The 20,865-nt window shown below is 47.9% G+C and overlaps 2 protein-coding genes and 1 pseudogene across 10 annotated transcripts in view; 1 reads left to right on the forward strand and 2 right to left on the reverse strand.

Annotated features, from left to right (window-relative positions):
* Positions 1–20,865, forward strand: part of ZNF283 (zinc finger protein 283) — a 113,858-nt gene that overhangs the window by 24,540 nt on the left and 68,453 nt on the right. The window lies entirely within an intron of this gene.
* Positions 8,444–12,843, reverse strand: LYPD5 (LY6/PLAUR domain containing 5). 3 transcript variants are annotated; one of them, XM_036093646.2, is made up of 5 exons: positions 12,702–12,843; positions 10,718–10,846; positions 10,006–10,182; positions 9,646–9,792; positions 8,444–9,228 (listed from the first exon to the last, which is right to left on the reverse strand). In XM_036093646.2, exons 1-5 carry the CDS (start codon positions 12,757–12,759, stop codon positions 8,984–8,986), a joined length of 756 nt encoding a protein of 251 aa, XP_035949539.1. In that variant the 5' UTR covers positions 12,760–12,843; the 3' UTR covers positions 8,444–8,983. The 3 variants fall into 3 exon arrangements, with proteins under 3 accessions (XP_035949539.1, XP_077918752.1, XP_077918751.1); XM_078062626.1 differs by lacking the exon at positions 12,702–12,843 and adding an exon at positions 12,037–12,541 and having other exon boundaries at positions 8,444–8,660; XM_078062625.1 differs by lacking the exon at positions 12,702–12,843 and adding an exon at positions 12,037–12,173.
* On the reverse strand, positions 19,011–20,641 carry LOC118536653 (elongation factor 1-alpha 1-like; annotated as a pseudogene).

The raw sequence follows: 20,865 nt of genomic DNA on the forward strand, positions 1-20,865 counted from the left end.
GAGAGGGGTCTCTGTAAAAGAGAGGGAGGAGGAACACCAGAGGACCTCTCTGCCTAGGTTGCCCCCCTCAGAGGAGGAGGTGGGCTGCTGCATGGGACTTTGAGCGGGGGAGGGAGTGGGGTGTGGACTCCTGGGTCTGAGGGAGGAAGGGGCTGGGGCTGTGGACTCCTTGGTCTGAGGGAGGAGGGGCTGGGGGTCCTGACTCCTGAGTCTGAGGGAGGAGGGGACTGGGGGCCTGGGCTGCTGGGTCTGAGGGAGGAGGGGGCTGGGGGCATGGACTCCTAGGTCTGAGGGAGGAGGGGCTAGGGGTGTGGACTCCTGGGTCTGAGGGAGGAGGGGGCTGGGGGCCTGGACCCCTGGGTCTGAGGGAGGAGGGGGCTGTGGATCTGGACCCCTGGGTCTGAGGGAGGAGGGGCTGGGGGCCTGGACTCCTGGGTCTGAGGGAGGAAGGGCTGGGGGTCCTGACTCCTGAGTCTGAGGGAGGAGGGGGCTGGGGGCGTGGACTCCTGGGTCTGAGGGAGGAGGGGCTGTGGGTGTGGACTCCTGGGTCTGAGGGAGGAGGGGCTGGGGGCCTGGGCTCCTGGGTCTGAGGGAGGAGGGGGCTGGGGGCCTGGGCTCCTGGGTCTGAGGGAGGAGGGGCTGGGGGCCTGGACTCCTGGGACTGAGGGAAGAGGGAGCTGGGGCCTGGACTCCTGGGTCTGAGGGTGGAGGGGGTATGGGGCTGGACTCTGGGTCTGAGGGAGGAGGTGTTGGGGGTGTGAGGGAGGAAGGGGCTGGATCACACACTCCTGGTCCAGGAAGGCTAGAAGAACTGATTCCAAAGTCCCTGGGACTTTTCCTTGGCCTTGTCCCAGCTGCCCCACCTTCATCCCAGCCCCATCTCCGGGCCTGGAAAGGACCCAGGTGCCTTGGGGCCCAGCCGGAAGGGGCTAAGGACAAAGGGTTGTTTAACTGGGCAGTGTGGTGGAGGGCAGTGAAGAGGGTGTCTCAGGCGGAAAGGTCACTCGTCGCCCCGGGCTTGGGCAGGGAAAGGCGGGGCTGAGCCAGGAGGAAGACATCCTTCATGAAAGTCAGAGGCTTGTGGAGGCAAATCCACCACGGCTGGTCTTTTTGATTTAGGCATTTGGAGGCTTCAGGGCATGGGATACTGCCACCTAACGGTGGCCTTGGGAACTGCAGGCACCTGCTTGTCCAGGCTAGTTTCCTGTCAGCATACATTGAGCACCTACCGAGTGCCACGTCCTGCTCTAAGTGTTGAGGGTGTAGTAAAAACAAAACAGACAAAATCCCTGCCCTCATGGAGCTTCCAAGCTAAAGGAAGTTTTGTGGTTCCGGCAACCTCTCTCACTCTGTCTGAGTCTTTGCTTCTCTTTCTCTGTATCTCACTGGCCTTGCTTCTCAGTTTCTATATCCTGGTCTTTGTCTTCAAGTGCATGCCTTTTTCTTTTCTCCTTTTTGTTTCTCTCTGTTTTTGTTTACTTTGTCCTTTATATATCTCTGTTCCCCACCAATTAAAAATTATGTATATCATTATTTTTTTATTAAGTTCAATTAGCCAACATGTAGTACATCATTAAAAAATTATGTATATCATTTTGTTAAGTCAATTTAATTATAAATTATAAACTTAATTATAAATAGTGTATAATTAAATAATTATATCTCACAATCTGGGAGTCCACAGACCTTGGTTAAAATCTTGCCGTGGCCACTGACTATTTTTGTGTGGAATATAACACACATACAGCCTGGGTTAGGGACGGACCAGTGTTCACATCTAGCTCTGCGATCTTAGCTGTATGTCCTGTAAAATGGGGATGATACCCATGTCACAGGGATGCTTGAGAATTAGATGACTATCCACGGTCCTCGACACAGGACCTGGTGTATGTGTTGTTGTTATTGTTTTGTTTTGTTGTTTTTAGAGGGGGTGGGCAGAGAGAGAGAGAGAATCTTAAGCAAGCTCCACGGCCAGTGTGGAGGGGGCTCCATCTCAGGACCCTGATGAGATCATGACCTCAGCTGAAATCAAGAGCTGGATGCTTAACTGACTGAGCCACCCAGGCACCCCCTGGAGCCCCTTCTTTGACTCTTTTGATCTCTTTCATACTTTCCTCTCTCTTTCTCCTGTATATCTATTCCTATCTTGCCAAAACCCTTCCTGCCACTTTCCCCTCCATTTACTTTGCTCTACCACAATGGCCTTCCTGCTGATCCTCAAACCTGCCAAGCTCTTTCCTGCCTCAGGATGTTGGTGCTTGCTTGTCCCTCTGCCTGAGTGCTTTGCCCTCCAATCTCCTCATGAATCATTCTCTTGCTTCATCCTGTTCTTTGCTCAAATATAGTCTCTTTCTTGACCACCTCTTTAAAAATGGTCCCCTCCTGCTCCACAAAGAATCCCGTATCCTATTTAATTGCTTTGTCTTCATGGCACTTGGATTATCTAAATAATCCTATTTTCTTGTTTGTCTAATTGTTTGGGACAGGGATCTTGTCATCCCCAGTGTTCAGAACAGTGCCTGGCAATAGGTGATGCCCAATGGATATTTGTGAAGGAATGCTCTTATTCAATGGTACTGATTGACTGTCCTTTGACTCTGCCCTCTTACCCTGTTCCACACTGTCCTGGAGGTGGGAAGGATGTCATTTCTTCATTTCCCTGTCCTTTGCCCCCCCAACCCCAATTAGTTGAAGTTGCTGTCTGTGGTTCTGAGACCCAGTGCTACAGATCTGTCCTTGGTGCTGATTAGGGCTCCCACTTCCATTACGCTGGAGAGGTCAGACAAATCTTGGGAAAGGAGTGATGTGTGTGTGATCCATCTAGGCACTGGAACTTCTGAATCACTGAGAGAAGAGACATTTGAGTTCTCAAGGGAGGGAGTGCCTGGGCCACTGTGTGTTCAGTAGGTATCTGTCCTAACTATTTATGTGCTTATCTATTCATGTATACACACATTCATGTATATACTTTTTATTTTGGAAAACTTCAAACGTACAGAAGTGAAAAGAAGAGTATAATAAACCGCCATGCACCCACTTAACAACTACCAACTCATGGCTAATAGCATTTCACCTTCACCACTTCCTCACTTCCTCTATTATTTTAATGCAAATCCCAGACATGATATCATTTAATTATATGTCGTATTTTGAATTTTGTTTCTTTTCATTGAGGTATGGCTTACACATTGTAAGGTTTGCAAATCTTAAGTATACAGATTGATGCAGCTCTACGTGTGTATGGACATGTGTGACCAGCACCTGAGCAAGCCGAAGGGCATCTCCATTGTCACAGCAAGGTCTCTTGTACTCTCTCCCAACTGACACAGCAGGGGTGGTCACCATTCTGACCTCTATCATCAAAGATTAAAAAGCCACAATATGGGAGTCCAAAGACCTGGGCTCTGGCCTTAACTTTGCTGTTGGCATTCTTTTTTTGTATGAAATATACCATACGTGCAGAAAGTACATAACATTCAGAGGTCTACTTTGGACAAATAATTATATTGTGAACCCCCATGAAATCACCCTGGACACCCAGAGAGAATATTGCTACTCCCCAGAATCTTCCTGGGTGCCCCTTTATGACAATATTCCCTTCCCAATTTCCAGAGGAAACCACTATCCCCACTTATAAGGAACTTTACTCCTCCTAACCCACAGCCCTCATGCACTGTGCTTTCTTAGTTTCTCCTTCTCCCTCCGACCCTTCAACATTATGTGGCCCCTGGCCCCCTGACCACAAGTGAGAGACCACCTCCTTTCTCTTCTCCCTGTCTCCAGTCTCACTACCCCCTGGTCTGTCCCCTGCATGGTCACAGGGAGAATGTCCCATCACTGGGCTTCCACCATGCCTTTCCCCTCCTCTAAGCCCTTCCACGGATCCCCATCAGCTGTAGGGAAAAGTTCAGGGGACTTTATCTTCACCTGACAATTTAGGCCCTTCGGGGACCCTGCCACCCTCTTCATCCTCATCTTCCTTCCTCACACTGTATACACATACCATGCCTTTGTGAGTACTGTCCTTCCTACCTGGGATGCCTTTCCTCCGGCTGCTTTGCCAATTCCTATAGATACGCGTATTTTCTTCTTCACTTGTTTTTCCCCTCTATCCCTTCCTCTCTTCCTTTCTTCCGTTTTTATCTTTTCATCTATCTATCATCTACTAACTTCTTTTAATCTTGCCTCTTCTTTCCCTTTATTCTTTTATATAAGGATTCGTAGTGGTGGTGGTCCTGACATTCATAGATGAAAATTTTGTCAATAGCATCCATGCTACTTCTCCACTGCCTTTTCCTTCTCATCAAGACCAGATATTTCTCAGGCACTGCAGTTAGGAAATAGCAATAATTAGTTGTTCAGTGAGTAGTAAAAAAGGGTTAGATGACCACAGATCAAGGAGACAAAGAGATGTGTGTGAAGGGATAGGCAAAATGAATGATGTGCAAATTTAAGTCCATTCAGTCAGAACACAGATAGTAACAATACTAAACATCATTTGGATAATTCACAACCAACCAACACAATAGAGACCACATTTCCTGGATCTATTCAATCAGTCACTCCTTTTCTTTTAACACATTACCTAACATGCAAGGGTTCATGTCATGAGATGGTTAACTGAAGTCTTTTTTATCCCTTTGCTCATTAGTTGTAACCAAATAAATAACTTTAAGAAAGGGGGTATGTTTTATTTCTCTCCACCCCCATTTGCCATTTCTGCACCAAGAAAGCATTTAAAAAATTTTTCCCACCTTTTATGGAAAATAATATACATATAGAAAGGACACAAATCATCAGTAAAGAGCAGGGTGAATTCTTGGGTCAAGAAACACAGGTGAGGGCGCCTGGGTGGCTCAGTTGGTTAAGCGACTGCCTTCGGCTCAGGTCATGATCCTGGAGTCTCTGGATCGAGTCCCGCATCGGGCTCCCTGCTCGGCAGGGAGCCTGCTTCACCCTCTGACCCTCCCCCCTCTCATGTGCTCTCTCTCTCTCATTCTCTCTGTCTTAAATAAATAAATAAAATCTTTAAAAAAAAAAAAAAAAAGAAACACAGGTGGGCGCCTGTGTGGCTCAGTCGTTAAGCGTCTGCCTTCGGCTCAGGTCATGATCCCGGGGTCCTGGGATCGAGTCCCACATCGGGCTCCCTGTTCAGCGGGAAGCCTGCTTCTCCCTCTCCCACTCCCCCTGCTTGTGTTCCTGCTCTCGCTATCTCTCTCTCTGTCAAATAAATAAATAAAATCTTTAAAAAAAAAAAAAAGAAACACAGGACCAGATCCCAGAAATCCTCTTGTCCCCTCTTCCAGCCACTGAGTATCCTGACTTTTTTTTTTAAGATTTTATGTATGTATGTATTTATTTATTTATTTATTTTAGAGAGAGAGAGAGTGAGCGAGCACACGCACACTCGAGTGGGGGGAGGGGCAGAGAGGGAGAGAATCTCATGCAGACTGCACACAGAGCACGGAGCCTGATGCGGGGCTCAATCTCACGACCCTGAGATCATGACCTGAGCCAAAACCAAGAGTCAGACACTTAACTAAGCCACGCAGGTGCCCCTGAGTATTCTGACTTCTAATTGTATACATTAGTGTTGCCTACTTGGGAACCTTGTATAAACGGAATTGTGCAGAATGGTCTCTTGTGTGTATTGTCCTTTTGCTCAGCAGTTTGTGAGACTCATCCATGCTGTTGCATGTAGGTGCAGACTGCATTCTCATTGCTAAATAGCATTCCACTATGTGATGAGGCCACAATTAATTTATCCATGCTACTGTTGATAATTATTTGAGCTGTTTCCAGTTTGTGGTTATTATGAACTGTCCAGCTGGGAACATTCTAGGATATGTCTTTTGGAGGAAATATATAAACTTATGTCTGTTGGGGAAATACACCCGGGTATACCCATATATTCTGTGTCCCAAGGAAGGGCCCTGTGCAAATGGAAGTGCTCTTAGTGTAAACAGAAAAAAATTCCAGATGTCGAACATCCAACTGTTGATTCTCACTCACTTCCATCTGTCCCTCTCTTTGGTAAATGGCACCACCATTTCCCCCGTTCCTCAGGCCAAAACTTTGGAGTCTTTTCTTTACCTCACACTCATCAGCCAATGTATCAAGTCCTGTCAGCTCTACCAACAAAATCCATTGGGCTCCAGGCTCAGTGGGAAGCCTGCTTCTCCCTCTCCCACTCCCCCTGCTTGTGTTCCTTTTCTCTCTTTGTCTATCTCTCTCTCAAATAAATAAATAACATTTGAGAGAGAGAGAGAGGGAGAGAGAGAGAGAACACGAGCTGAGAGAGGGGCAAAGGGAGAGGGAGAAGCAAGACTCCCGCTAAGCAAGGAGCCTGATGCAGGGCTCGATCCCAGAGATCATGACCTGAGCCGAAGGCAGACCCTTAACCAACTGAGCCACCCAGGTGCCCCAGACACAGGGATCTCTAAAATGTAAAGCATGTACACAAGAGGACACGCTGTGACTCCATTTATATGACGTTCAATATTAGGCAAAATTGATGTATGATAAAAGTCAGAGAAATGGCTCCCTCCAGGGTGGGAAGTGCCTGTGAAGGGCTACGTGGGAGGCTTTAGGGACAGGGACCAGAAATGTTCTATATCTTGATCTAGTGGAGGTTATTCAGGTGTATACATATGGAAAAATGGCACGTTGTGCATTTTACGGTATGTGTTTTATGTTTCATTGAAAAAGTTATATATTATCTGTGATTACGTATACATATAATTATATATGTATGTTATAATACATAAAATTATGTACACACCACATAAGATATAATAATATACTATACATATACTATTATATGATATATATTTATGTGAAACATGGCAGCTCCCTGCTATAAATTCTCCAATGGATTCTGTATCAGTATGGGATCAACCAGAAAAACAGAACTAGCTGGAGATATATATTAAGATAAGAGATTTATGGCAAGGCTTATGTGATTGCGTGGGCTGGCCAGGCGAGTTCAAAATCCATAGGGCTGGCTGTAAGAAGAGGCAGGCTGGAACTCTTGAGCACAGGCTGAAGATGCTGTCCATAGGTGGATTTCTTTTTCAGGCAAGCCTCAGCTCTGCTTTTAAGGCGTTTTCAGCTGGCTGACCCAGGCCCACCCAGATGATCTTGGATAATCTCCCTTATTCATAGTCACCTGACCACGGACTATAATATCTACATCTACAAAATACCTTCGTACTTACACTGAGAATAGTGTTTGAGTGACTAACTGAGATTGTAGCCTAGCCAAGTGGACACATCAGACCGACCATCCCAGCTTCAAATCACATTTGCAATAAAATCCAAAGTCTGCTTCCCATACTAGAAAGGTCAGTTTCTTGGGGTGCCTGGGTGGCTCAGTCGGTTAAGCGTCTGCCTTTGGCTTGGGTCATGATCCCGGGGTCCTGGGATCGAGCCCCACGTCAGGCTCCCTGCTCAGTGGGGAGTATGCTTCTCTCTCTCCCTCTCCCTCTGCAGCTCCCCCTGCTTGTGCTCTCTCTCTCTGTCAAATAAATAAATAAAATCTTAAAAAAAAAGAGTTAGTTTCTTGAAGGCCGGGACTTTTGCCTGTTTTGTTCGCTGCTGTATGCCTAGAAACTAGGTCAGTGCCTGGATATGGTAGGTGCTCAGTAAATGTGATGAATGAATGGGTATTAACATTCAGCTTCTCCTTCTATGTCAGGATGTGTAGACATCTAGAACGCTTCTCCCCTTGACCTCACAGGAAGGTAGGAGCATCTCTGAGATGACTTCCTCTTCATTAAGGAAGTTAGAAGATGTGGGGATCCATCCTTGCTCTGCCACTTACTCTGAAAATCACTGCCTCTCACTATGTCTTGGGCAACTTGTCTGCCCAATGGGGATGCAACTACCTTTCTTGTGTGCCTCTCAGGATCATCGGGAGGATCAAGTGGGGGACAGGATGTGAAAGGACCTTGTAAAAGTGGACGTGGACAAGAGGACATCCCATGTTTCTGTATACACCTCTGCCTGCCCTGTGTCCCTCCCAACCTCTGGATCTGTGTCCAGGCTGTCTCCTCCACCTGGAATGCCCTTCCTCCTGCTTCTCTTTGCTAAGACCTCTTTATCCTTAAGGAGTTGGCATAAGATTCACTTCTTCCAGGATGTCTCCCTCAATCTCCACAGGTTGGAGAATTTTTCCCGGTTCAGCTTTGCCTCAAGTGCCTTTCTGTCCAATTCATCAACACCTGTGTGTTTGGGATGTAGAATTGCCTAGCGGTTGATGGGGCTGGGAGTCACACTCCCGGCTCTCCATTCACTAGATACATGGGAGCGAGCACGTGCCCTCACCTCTCATTTGCTCACGGGCATTGGGATAATAGCCCAACTCACGTTGGGTGGCTGTTGCGTCCCAGGTAGTCCATGTTCCTCTCATTAAATTCTGAACACAACCACTGCGAAGTAGAGCTTGTCATTAGTGTAGGTTTTATTTTCACCTCTGCCTTATAGGTGAGGAAACAGGTGCAGAGAGGTTGAGTAACTAGCCACAGGCTAGATGGTAGAGCTGGGATTTGAACCCGTGCAGGCTGGCTCCAGAGTTTGTGCTCCTAGCTCCTAGGATATGCTGCCTCTCAAACCTCTCATGATGATACAAATAAAGACCTTCTTGTAGCTCCATGCTGGCTCTAGAGGGAGGAAAGTGGGTTGTGGGGTGCCCGGGCCTCCCTGGTGTCAGGATTGCTCTTCATGTGGGCCAGGATGTGGCTGTGTCTCCCCACCCTGGGAGGATGGGGACGTTTCCCAATTTCTCCCAGGCCTGCTGGTCGGGTATGGGCAGGGCAGGGGTAGGGAAGTGGCAGGGGTGGGGGGGGGGTGGCAGAGAGAGACAGGAGTGCAACTCTTGTGTGACATCATTTCCCAGTGAGCCACATTACAGAGGCTGAAGTTTCTAGAAGCGGGTGCGTGCCGGCCCCCAGCATCCTGCTCATAAAAAGGCCGGAGGGGCTGTCTAAGAGAGGGGCACAAGGGGTCCTCCCAGAGTGCCCACCAGCAGGGGGACCATGAGGAAGGGCGCCTGGGAAGGGGCGGTGCCCGAGGCAGTGGTGAAGGGCTGGGTCACGGAGTCCCTATTGCAGAGGTGCCCCTCACAGCAGGAGCCCTGCAGGTCGATGTTTGTCCAGGGGCTGGAGGTGCCCTTGATGGTGCAGGAGGGCCGATGGCAGGTTCTGATGTACACGGGGACTGAGAAATTGCCTGGGGGGGTGGGGCAGTGAGGAGGGGTCAGAACTGAGGGAGGCAGCTGTACCTGAACCTCCACCTCAGAGGCTGGGGCCACGACTGGGTCCTCAGACTTACTTCCGGTCTCTCTCCTCAGACTACAGTCCTGCCTCCTCCCTCAGAGCAGGGACATGGCTTCCTCCTTCAGACCAGGCCATGCCTTTTCCTTCCAGACCAGGGCTCTGCCTCCTGTCTCAGACCAGAGCCATGCCTCTTTCCTCAGACCAGGGCCATGCTTCTCCCTCAAAGGACAGCCATGGCTCTTCCCTCCCAGCCACGCCTCCTCCTTCAGACCGGAGCCGTGTCTCCCTGTCAGGCCTGTCCGGTGCCTCTACCCTCAGGCCCTGCCTTCACACCCTTTGCCCAGGCTCTGCCCCGCTCCCAGCCCCTCACCGACGGTCATTTGGCCATTGCCCTGGAAGCAGACACTTTGGTCCTGGTGACAGTGGACCTGTCGAGACTTCTCCGGGGTGCAGTCCTCCGGGTGGATCCCCAAGCAGGCGTAGCACTGCAAGCCGCTGAGAGTCGGCGGGTTGGGCGCTGGCAAGAGAGCGTAGACGCACACTCAGGTAATGGTTGCGAGGTACGGTCGTGTGGGCTGCGCACTGCATCGGGGCGCCCACCTGGCCTGACTGACGTGAAGGTCTGAATCCTTGCACGATGGAGGAGGCGCCCAGTGGAGGCCACGCCCCTTCCCTGTCCGGCGGGGGGCCCCTCCCAGCCCACCCCGGCCAGCCCCGCCCTCCCGCTCACCCGGGCTCAAATTGGGGATGGAGTCGTGGGTCATGAGGTCGGCGTTGCACAAGTCAGTCGCGCAGCCGCGCACCACCGAGTAGTCGGGCGGCAGCGCGTGGTCGTTGGACAGCATTCGGCCGGTAGGCGGGCCTGTCCAGCAGCCTTTCTGTACCATGGTCACTGAGGCGCGGTACCCTGGGGGCGGGAGGGGACCGGGACCTGGTGCGTTGCCTCGTCCCAGCCTCCTTCCTCCTTTCCTTCTTACCTCCCCGCTCGGCCTCTCTAGTCTCCAGTCTCTCCCTCCTCCTCCGCTCTTCTCTGGCACTCACCTCGCCTGTCCCTGCTGCCCTTCTCTTTCCTCCCTCTCTCCCTGCAAACTCCGCTTCCCCTACTCCCCCTACTCCTCCTCCCCTCACCAATCCCTTCCCACCCCCTCCCCACTCTGTTATCCCCCTCCCCCCCCCCACAGTCTCCCAGGGTCTCCTGCCCTACCTCACGCCCCTCATCCTCCCCGGTCCTTCTCCCTCCCCTTTTTCCTCCTCGTGTCCTCCACCTCCGCTCTCTGTCCTTAGCTCTGCCCTTCTCTTCTCCCCAATCCCCCCAACCCCTTGAAGTGGCAGGGCTCTTCCCCTCTGCCCCCTCCCTCCCTAATCTCTCATCCCCGTCTCTGCCCCCACCCCTTTGTCTTCTGCACAGGCTTCTCCTTTTCCTGCCACTTTCTGTCCCTCACCAGTGTCCAGGGACAAGACAGCCTCAGAGCATCCATGGGGACAGGAGACATTGTGGAATTTCATGCTGCTGAGGTCAAAGGGCCCAAAGTAGATGTGTTGAAAGTTGTAGCATTGTCGGGCCTGGGACGCTGAGGAGAGAAGCCGGGTGGATGTGTGTGTGTGTGTGGCGGGGGGATAAGCCTGTTCCAGGAACTCCCCCGAGCTCCCCCTAGCAAATGACAGTCTCACCAGCCAGGCTGCTCTGCTCTGAGGGGAGCCAGGCCTTGCTGCCTAGACAGAACTAGGCACGCTAGGATTCAGGCCTTCATGTCAGGCTAGGCAGGCCCCCGATGCAGTGCGCAGCCCATACCACTGTACCTCGAGACCACTGCTGTGGCTGGTCATGGCAGTGTCTACCTCCTGGCAGAGTAATGGCCTCTGTGCACCTGCCAGTCCAGTTTCCCTCCCCCAGCTATTCAGGATCTCCACCCTCTTCCAGGAAGCCCTCTAAGATTAGATAAAGGAGGAAGTGATTCACTCCTGCTCTGCCTGTCCCTCTTCCAACTAAACTCAGGATGTCCAGTAGCACTAAAAGGCCACGGGTAGAAAACAGACTCCAGCACAGGTAATGGGATGTGCAATCTTGTACTACAAATGTACACACACAGCCAGCCCCGGCGACACACACACAAAACACTTGAACTACTGACATAAACACAAAATAACAAAATTGACACAGGCTCATGCAAATCTCACACACAGGCACAGAATATCCTGAGCATTCATGCAGAGTTCTATATTCAAATATAAAATAAGTACCACCCAGACCCTCCAATGGAAACTCTCCCAGCCAAGACACATGCAAGATCATACCAACAGACAGAAAAATGTGTGGATACAGAAACAAAAACAACACGCAGAGAGACCCAGGGACATAGGAAGTCATACCCAGAGAGAGACAAATATGGCCTCAAGAATCATAGACACACAAATAAAATGAGAGACCACAATTATGCAAAGTTAGAGATACAAAAAAAGATCCACAAAACCATAGAATTTTAAACCATAGACAGATCCAAGACACAGAGAGACATGGGGCACAGATACACAGAGAGATAGACACACTTCAGTACCCAGACACGTGTGCACAGAGATAAATATAGGCCTACCAGTCACAGGGATGCACGAACACAAAGAGAGACACAGATATGCAAAATTATACACACATCTCTTCTACAAAGAAAGTGAAACTCAGAGAAAAACAGACCCCGAAGCGTTTGTTCAAACACTTGTTCACATGTGAAATCTGGTAGAGAGAAACACATGCACAGAGACCCACCGGGCATGCCTACATGGACACACACAGAAATCGAACTCTCTTCCGTGGATGACCACACACACAGTGGGTTGGGCTCGGGCTTAGCTTCCTCTCCCCGCTCTGCTCCCATCTTTGCAGCCACTTCGGTCCTGATATGAGTATGTCTCTGTCTTTTCCCAAACTGGGGGAAGAGGTTGCCTGAGGGTGAGGCCAAAGTTCTCTGCCAGTTCTGGAAAGACCCCCAGGGTTCCCCAGAAGTACCCTTGAACAGGGGCATGGGCAAGGAGGATGAGAGGTTGCAGTGGAGGGGGGGGCGGATAGAGACGTCAGAGAAGATGACTGATGGGAGAACAGAGGAGAAGACACATGAGGACACAGTCTCCAGTCGGCTCCTCCACCAAGACCCAGGAGTCCAGGCCCCCAGCCTCTCCTCCCTCAGACCCAAGAGTCCAAACTCCCAGCCGCCTCCTCCCTCAGACCCAGGAGTCCAGGCCCCCAGCCCCCTCCTCCTTCAGACCCAGGAGTCCAGACCCCCAGCCCCTCCTCCCTCAGACCGAGGAGCCCAGACTCCCAGCCGCCTCCTCCCTCAGACTCAGGAGTCCAGGCCCCCTCAGTCCTTCCTCCCTCAGACCCAGAAATCCAACCCCCTCCCCATTTCTTAACACTGGGCTCAGAAGTCTGGGTACCTGTCACGCAGAACACAGCCCCAAAGAGGCAGAGCAGGATGGTGCTGGGGACTCCCATTGCCAGTTTGTGGAGCTGAGCTGAGACCCCGAGGACAGCTCCTCCTGATCTGATTTCTGTCTGGCTGGTTCTCCCTGCTGAGCCCCAGGCATCCCGGCTCTCCAGCCTGCTCCGGATTCCTCCACCCCCGCCCTTCCTGGTTTCCTCCTAGGTAATCATGATGGGGCCATGATGAGTCCTTGGTGCTGAGGAGGGAGAGGGATTGGGGTCTGGATTTCTGGGTCTGAAGGAAGAGGGAGCTAGAGGCCTATAATCCTTAATTTGGGGGATTTGTTATTTGCAGGCTGTCTTGATTTCTCTTCTCTTTCTCTACTGGAACACACATTATGCATAAACACACACACACACACACACACACACCCCCTCCAATGCTGGGGCCATGTCTCCGGACCCAGAGACACAAACATCACCTCCTCCTAGAAGCCTCTTCTGATCCCGATCTCCCCCACTCATCCACCCACTCTCAGCCTCAGGCACCTCCCTGTCTCCAGCCATGGTCACCCTGGGTTGGACTGCTGTCTGTCTCCCCTATCAGGCTGAGAACTCCTCAGAGGCCTCAGGGATGTTTGCAATGTTGTATGAATGAATGAACCAATGAATGTACAGAGAAGCAGAGACAGACAGACAGACAGATGGAGAGGCAGTTACACATGGGATGCAGAAAGACAGTCACTCGCAGTGTGGACAGATGTAAATGTAGACACCCAGACAAACCCAGACATGAAGGGGGACACCCTGATGAACAGGACATGCCTTTAATAAATGTTTATTAGATTAGTAAATGAATGAATAAAAAAAATTGGAGGAGATAGAGACACAGGCAGACAAGCAGAGGGACACGGAATCCCCCGAGGACACAGATCCATGTGGACACTCAGACACAGGGCTGTGGGGACATGCAGACGGATGCCCCTGCAGGCAGCTGGAGCTGGGGCAGAGACCCCAAGTCAGCACCTCCTGACCTGCCTCACTTCTGCCCCTTGGTGGAGCTGCCCCCTGCGATCACAGCCCTCACTGTGCTGTGCAGGGTGGGCACCAGGCATGTGCAGAGACCTAGGGTCATAGACCCACAGATGGATGGGACAGAGTTGACATAATGGCAGTGACCAGGATGGCCTTAATGGTCCCCCGAGCTTGATTAAATTTTACACAGCTTTCTTCCTGACTGCAGCCCCCTGACCTCCCTTTCCTTAAGGCATTTGTTTTAGAAAACTTGGCATTGCATATTCTTTCTCTGTCTCTTTGAAATGTAGGTAAATCTCCCAGCCTCTTAGTAGTTTTGCAACCCTGGAATGTCTTTCTCAGGGACCTGCAAGCCATCCCTTTGAAAAGTCATCATTGAAGAAGATAGCACCCCCGCCCCCCTTCTCAGGCTCTGTGGGAGGGTAGGAGCCGAACTTGAATAAGGGACAATTAGCAAATACAGATGGCCTTATCGCAGAGAAAAACACTCGCAAACTCAGAAATAGCTCAGTGTGCTGGACACAGCCCATGGACCAGCCTCTCTCCTATCACCGACCAGCACTGTTCCACTAGCCCATTCAGGGCTTAAAAACCTTTCCCTATTTTGTTTTGGTGGAGTCTCTCCGCTATTGTCATAAGTTTTTGTTTTGTTTTGTTTTAAGTAGCTCCACACCCAGTGTGAGATCAAGACCTGAGCCAAGATCAAGAGTCGGTTGCTTAACCGACTGAGCCACCCAGGCGCCCCTGCCATAGTCTTGAATAAAGTCTCCTGTGCCTGTTTAACTTTGGTGAAATTTTTCTGTGACAGCAGACACCCAGGCACTGTGGACACTCACCAGATTCTGAACTCTCATAGGCATGGTTCCCCTCTTGCCAAATCACTGCTCCTCCCATCAGGCATCACTTCCCCAAACCTGTTTTGCATCCAAATTGTTCTTCCTGCTGCTGCTGTTCCTTCCCCAGGCTCTCTGTTGGGTGCTAGCCACAGAGGAGCAGGGTGGAGCGAAGGGCCCCTGGAGAGCAGAGACTGGCCAAGGAAGGAGGCTGGGTTTTCTGAAGCCCCTGTGGAAGGTAGAGGCTTTGGAGGTGTTCACAGTGGTTCACAGTTTCAGAGACTGAGGCTTGAAGAATCGTCAGACCAGCCGGTTTAGGGTGTGAGTATTTGTGTGTGTATGAGAGAGTGTGTGTAAGTGACTGTGTGAGTGTGTGGCTGTGTGTATGTGATTTTGATTCTGATCGCCTTAAGGTACCTTTGGAGACTGTGAGATATTAGGTGGGAAGCTCTCCATTGTAGGAGGTAATCAAGTGGAGACCTGGTGATCTAGATCTAGGGATTTGGGCAGGGCTCTTATATCCACAGGGGGCTATACAACATGAACTCTGAGCTCCCTGTGAACCCAGGGATTCTTTTTTTTTTTCAGTAATTAAACTTCAGGAACCAAATAATTAATTATTTAAGAGATTGGGGGGAAATTGAGGATGTTTGGTGGTAGACATTAAGGTGCTATTTTAAAAACTTTTTACTGTTAGAAATTTTCACACACACATCAACCTATAGAGAATAGCATGCTCGCCACCAAGACTCAAAAAAAAAAATTTTTTTTTAAAGATTTTATTTATTTATTTGACAGAGAGAGACACAGCGAGAGAGGGAACACAAGCAGGGGGAGTGGGAGAGGGAGAAGCAGGCCTCCCACTGAGCAGGGAGTCCAACACAGGGCTCTATCCGAGGACCCTGGGATCATGACCTGAGCCAAAGGCAGACGCTTAATGACTGAGCCACCCAGGCGCCCCAAGACTCAAAAATTTTTAACATAACACTGATCTTGTGTTATCCTTTCTTCTTTTGGTGCTTGTAAGGGCATTGAATTGGATTCCTGCATTATTTTGCTCAAAATACTAATTTCACTTAAAACACCATTTAAGAGTAGATGATTTGGTTTGTGTAAGCAGTTTAGTAAATGCGCCATCATCTTTTCCCCAAAGTGGACAAAATTCCCCAACATGTTTACATATAGGAATAAGTGCAGTCCTGAAATCTGCCCTTCTAGAAATAATTATTAACTGATTCGTTAACTACAAGCAGACTTTGTAGCCAAAATAATTGAGAAATACTTAGTATTCCTTATTCAAAATGATTCCATTAATCAAACATGCTATGATTGTAATGATTATTTAAATGCCATCCCCTCGATCATGTGTAACCCCACATGTGACCAATCTTTTTTTTTAAAGATTTATTTATGTACTTGAGAATGAGAGAGGGGGAGAGAGAGACACACACAGAGACAGAGAGAGAGAGAGAGGGAACATCATGCATGAGCAGGGGGTGGGGGGTGCGCAGTGGGAAAGAATCTCAAGCAGACTCCCACTGAGCACAGAGCCCACAAGGGGCAGGAAGGGGGGCCCAATCTCATGACCCTGAGATCATGACCTGAGCCAAAACCAAGAGTCAGAAGCCAACCAACTGAGCCACCCAGGTGCCCCTAAGACCAATCTTTATTTCTGCCTAAGTGTTTTTCCGTAAGTTGTCAGAATTGTGGAGTTTTGCTCTGGAGCCCTAGTCAAAAACGGAATCGTGTACATTGTGCGCCAATGTTTTCTTTTGTTATTTTACACAGAAACTGAAGGCAGCATCGATATCTATGTATATATAATTTTTGAATCCGATCTTATTTATTTATTTATGTATTTACAGTTCAGCAGTGTGAAGTATAGTATTCACACAGTTGTGCATCCCACCTCCTGGACTTTTTCATCATGCAAAATTGAAACTCTAGGCCCTGTTTTTGGGGCCACCTCGGTCCTGATATGAGTATGTCCCTGTTCTTACCTAAATTGGGGGAAGGGGTTGCCTGAGGATTGCCAAATTAAGTGTACAATACAGTATTGTCAACTGTAGGCACCCACTACCCCCTCTACACATTCTCTTTTTTTAGTTTGGTTTTTTTTTTTTCAAGTAGGTTCCATGACCTCAGCCAAAATCTGGCGCTCAACCGACTGAGCCACCCAGGCATTCTTACACATTCTCTCTTTCAAGTGTATTTTTTTCCACCTCCAGAGAAACAAAGATTAATTACAGGGTCCTTTGAGATGAAATAAAGTTACCCAAATCTGATCATTTATTCCCCCATTGGAAGAATTTGTGTGAAGTGATGTTTCTGTCTACTGCTATGTCTTCCAAAAGTTAAAATTTCTTGGGGGGCCTGGGTGGCTCAGTCGGTTAAGCGTACATCAGGTCTTGATCTCAGTTCCTGAGTTCATGACCTTCGTTGGGGTCCACATAAGTGTGGAGCCTACTTTTTTTTTTTTAAAGTTAAAATTTCTTACTTAAAGTGAATAATTTTTGGACAACCCTCTTGGATCCCCTCTCTTTTTGGGAGCTTTGTACTATCAATAAACTTTGCTTTGCTGCCCACTAAATAAATAAATAAAGTGAATAATTTTTTTAAAAATTTATTTGACAGAGAGACACAGCGAGAGAGGGAACACAAGCAGGGGGAGTGGGAGAGGGAGAAGCAGGCTTCCCAGCGAGCAGGGAGCCCAATTTGGGGCTCGATCCCAGGACCCTGGGATCATGACCTGAGCCGAAGACAGATGCTTAATGACTGAGCCACCCAGGCGCCCCTAAAGTGAATAATTTTTAAGAGTTTTAGTGTTTAATATTCAAACACTGACATTTTAAGAACTTAAATTTAGGAGTCTAATACCTGAATTAGATGGATGGATTGGCAAAAAGCTATTAATGAAAGGATTCTTCATTTTCCCTCTTCCACTCATTTCTTGAAATTTTTCCTTCACGATTTATAGAAGGTAAATTTATGTCAATCATTAATGGTTCTGGATTTAGCTACATTCTGCTGAAATAACCACTATAGAATTTTTTTTTCTCCTGCTACCTTAGTTTTTGCAAAAATTTATCCAATTATCCAATTAGTTTTATTAGCTATTAAAACAATGAGCTTTCTATTTTCCAATTCTGATTATTTTTCCTTCTTGATATATGTCAAATGGGGTTAATATTTTACCCTAGAATTTTAACATCTTAAAATAATATGTAGATGCCAAGTCATTAAATTTTAATAATTTAATACTGATGAAATTGTTAAAGCAATAATAAACAACTGCTATAATAATATAATTAACAGACTGTTGAGTAATATTCTTCAATTTCCACCCACATACATTCTTTGTGGATTACTAAGGATAATTGAGTATTAATTATTATATAGTGATTCATGCCAAGTGAAAGGATCTGTGGACTTAAATTTGGAACTCAATAATTCTAGTCTGTACAGTAAATAATTAGAAAATATGAACTGCAATATGAAATATTAAATGCAGCCAAAACACAGATACCAAGAGGGATTTTTTTTTTTTTCTCATTAAACTTTTGTTTTAATGGGTCTTAAAATTCTGTGACAGAGTTTTGGTCAAGTTGTTTTCATTAAAAAGTACTGATCTTGGGGCGCCTGGGTGGCTCAGTTGGTTAAGCGTCTGCCTTCAGCTCAGATCATGATCCCAGAGTCCCAGCATCGAGTCCCGCATTGGGCTCTCTGCTCAGCAAGGAGTCTGCTTCTCTTTTCCCTTGGCTTCTCTCTCTCTCTCTGTCAAATAAATAAAATCTTTTTTTAAAAAAGTACTGATCTTAGGGGTGCTTGGGTGGCTCAGTTGGTTGAGCATAGGACTCTTGGTTTCAGCTTAGGTGGTGATCTCAGGGTCAGGAGATTGAGCTCTGGGTTGGGCTCTGCCCTCAGCAACGAGATTCTCCCTCTCCCTCTGCCCCTCCCACTTGTGCTCTCTCTCTCTCTCTAAAACAAATAAATAAAATCCTTAAAAAAATAAAAATTCCTTCATAAAAAAAATACTGATTTAAAAAACTAATAAGTTAAGGGGCACCTGGATGGCTCAGTCCTTTAAGCTTCCGACTCCTTATTTCCACTGGGATGGTGATGTCAGGGTTGTGGGATTGTGCCCCTCAATGGGCTCTACGCTCAGTGGGGAATCTGCTTCTCTCCCTCTTCTTCTTCCTCTGTCCCTCCCTGCTCTCTAAAATAAATACATAAATCTTAGAAAAAAAAAAACAAAAAACTAATGACTTAAAACTGTCATACACACAAAAAAATCAAATGGCCCACAAAACATTCTCCTTTCCTTCCGGAGGTTTTACAGTGCAGTTATCATTAACTGGTCTTTTACTGTTAAACTTAAATGACCAACTGACACAAACAGTTCTGAGACCGTTCTTCCACCACTGATTAAGATGGGGGTGGCAAGTATTGGGGATAATATTCATTTAGCCTTCTGAGCTTTCTGGGCAAGCTTGATGACCTTACCAGCTCCAGATGTCTTCTTGTCCACTGTTTTGATGACACCCACAGCAACTGTCTGTCCCATGTCATGAACAGCAAAACAGCCTGGAGGAGGATAGTCGGAGATGCTCTCAACATGCATAGGCTTGCCAGGAACCATATCAATGATGGCAGCATCACCAGATTTCAAGAACTTGGGGCCATTTTCCGGCTTTCTTCCAGAATGACGATCAGTCTCCTTCAACTCAGCAAACTTGCAAGCAGTGTGAGCTGTGTGACAATCCCCCACAGGTGCATATCCAGCACTGATGGGCCTGGATGGTTCAGGATGATCACCTGAGCTGTGAAGTCAGCTGCTTCCATTGGTGGGTCATTTTTGCTGTTACCCACCACAATGCCACGACGAACATCCTTGACAGATATTTCTTGACATTGAAGCCCACATTGTTCCCAGAAAGAGCCTCACTCAAAGCTTCATGGTGCATTCTAACACACTTGACTTCATTTGTAACATTGACTGGAGCAAAGGTGACCACCATGTTTAAGAACACTAGTCTCCATTCAGCCCACAGGGACAGTACCAATACCACCAATTTTGTAGACATCCTGGAGGGGCAGACACGAGGGCTTGTCAGTTGGATGAGTTGATGGCAGAATGCAATCCAGAGCTTCAAGCAGCATGGTCCCACTGGCATTGCCATCTTTACGGGTGACTTTCCATCCCTTGAACCACTTAGCGCTTGGCTCCAGCAGGTTGTCACCATTCCAATCAGAAATTGGCACAAATGCTACTGTTTTGGGATTGTAGCCAATTTTCTTAATATAGGTGCTGACTTCCTTAACGATTTTCTCATATCTCTTCTGGCTGTAGGGTGGCTCAGTAGAATCCATTTTGTTAATACCAACTATTAGTTGTTTCACACCCAGTGTGTAAGCCAGAAGGGCATGCTCATGGGTCTGCTCATTCTTGGAGACACCTGCTTCAAATTCACCATTACCAGCAGCAACAATCAGTTGCTGAGATATAGTCAGCCTGAGATACATCTGTAATCATGTTGTTTTTTTTTTTTTAAGATTTTTTTTTTTTTTTAATTTGAGAGAGAATGAGAGAGAGCAAGCACATGAGAGGGGGGAGGGTCAGAGGGAGAAGCAGACTCCCTGCCGAGCAGGGAGCCCGAAGCGGGACTCGATCCAGGGACTCCAGGATCATGACCTGAGCCGAAGGCAGTCGCTTAACCAACTGAGCCACCCAGGCGCCCTGTAATCATGTTTTTGATAAAGTCTCTGTGTCCTGGGGCGTCAATGATGATCACATGTTACTTGCTGGTCTGGAATTTCCACAGGGAGATATCAATGGTTCACATTCGTGTTCAGCTTTCAGTTTACTTGAAGTTTCAGGCATACTTGAAGAAGCCCTTTCCCACCCCAGCAGCCTCCTTTTCAAAATTTTCAGTGGTTCTTTTGTCGATCTTACCACATTTGTAGATCAGATGGCCAGTAGTGATAGACTTGCATGAATCTAGGTGTCCAATGACAATGATATTGATATGAGTCTTTTCCTTTCCCATTTTGGTTTAAATTTAGTGGTGGTTTTCATGACACCTGTGTTCTGGGGGCAAACCCATCATGGAAGAAAGGGGATTTTTTTTTTAAAGATGCTTTGTACATCAGGTGAAAAGCAAATCCTTGTTCAGAAGCACAGGATGTTTTAGATAATATGAGATCAATAAGGTCTTCCCATTTTCTTTCTCTTTTGTGAGTATTTTTAAAAAATTGTTTTTGTTAATTTATTTTTATTCTTTTTTTTGAGGTATAATTGACATACATTATA

Source organism: Halichoerus grypus, chromosome 15 (genome assembly GCF_964656455.1).
Source record: "Halichoerus grypus chromosome 15, mHalGry1.hap1.1, whole genome shotgun sequence".
NCBI classification, from domain to species: domain Eukaryota; kingdom Metazoa; phylum Chordata; class Mammalia; order Carnivora; family Phocidae; genus Halichoerus; species Halichoerus grypus.

Excerpts from the sequence above, each read along its gene's own strand:
- LYPD5 (XM_078062625.1), bottom strand. The coding sequence starts at position 12,145 with ATGGGAGCAGAGCGGGGAGAGGAAGCTAAGCCCGAGCCCAACCCACTG. Across the intron at positions 10,847-12,036 it reads TGTCCATGTAGGCATGCCCG|CGTCCCAGGCCCGACAATGC; the intron begins GTGGGTCTCTGT and ends TTCTCTCCTCAG. Across the intron at positions 9,793-10,005 it reads CATCCCCAATTTGAGCCCGG|CGCCCAACCCGCCGACTCTC; the intron begins GTGAGCGGGAGG and ends CTCTCTTGCCAG.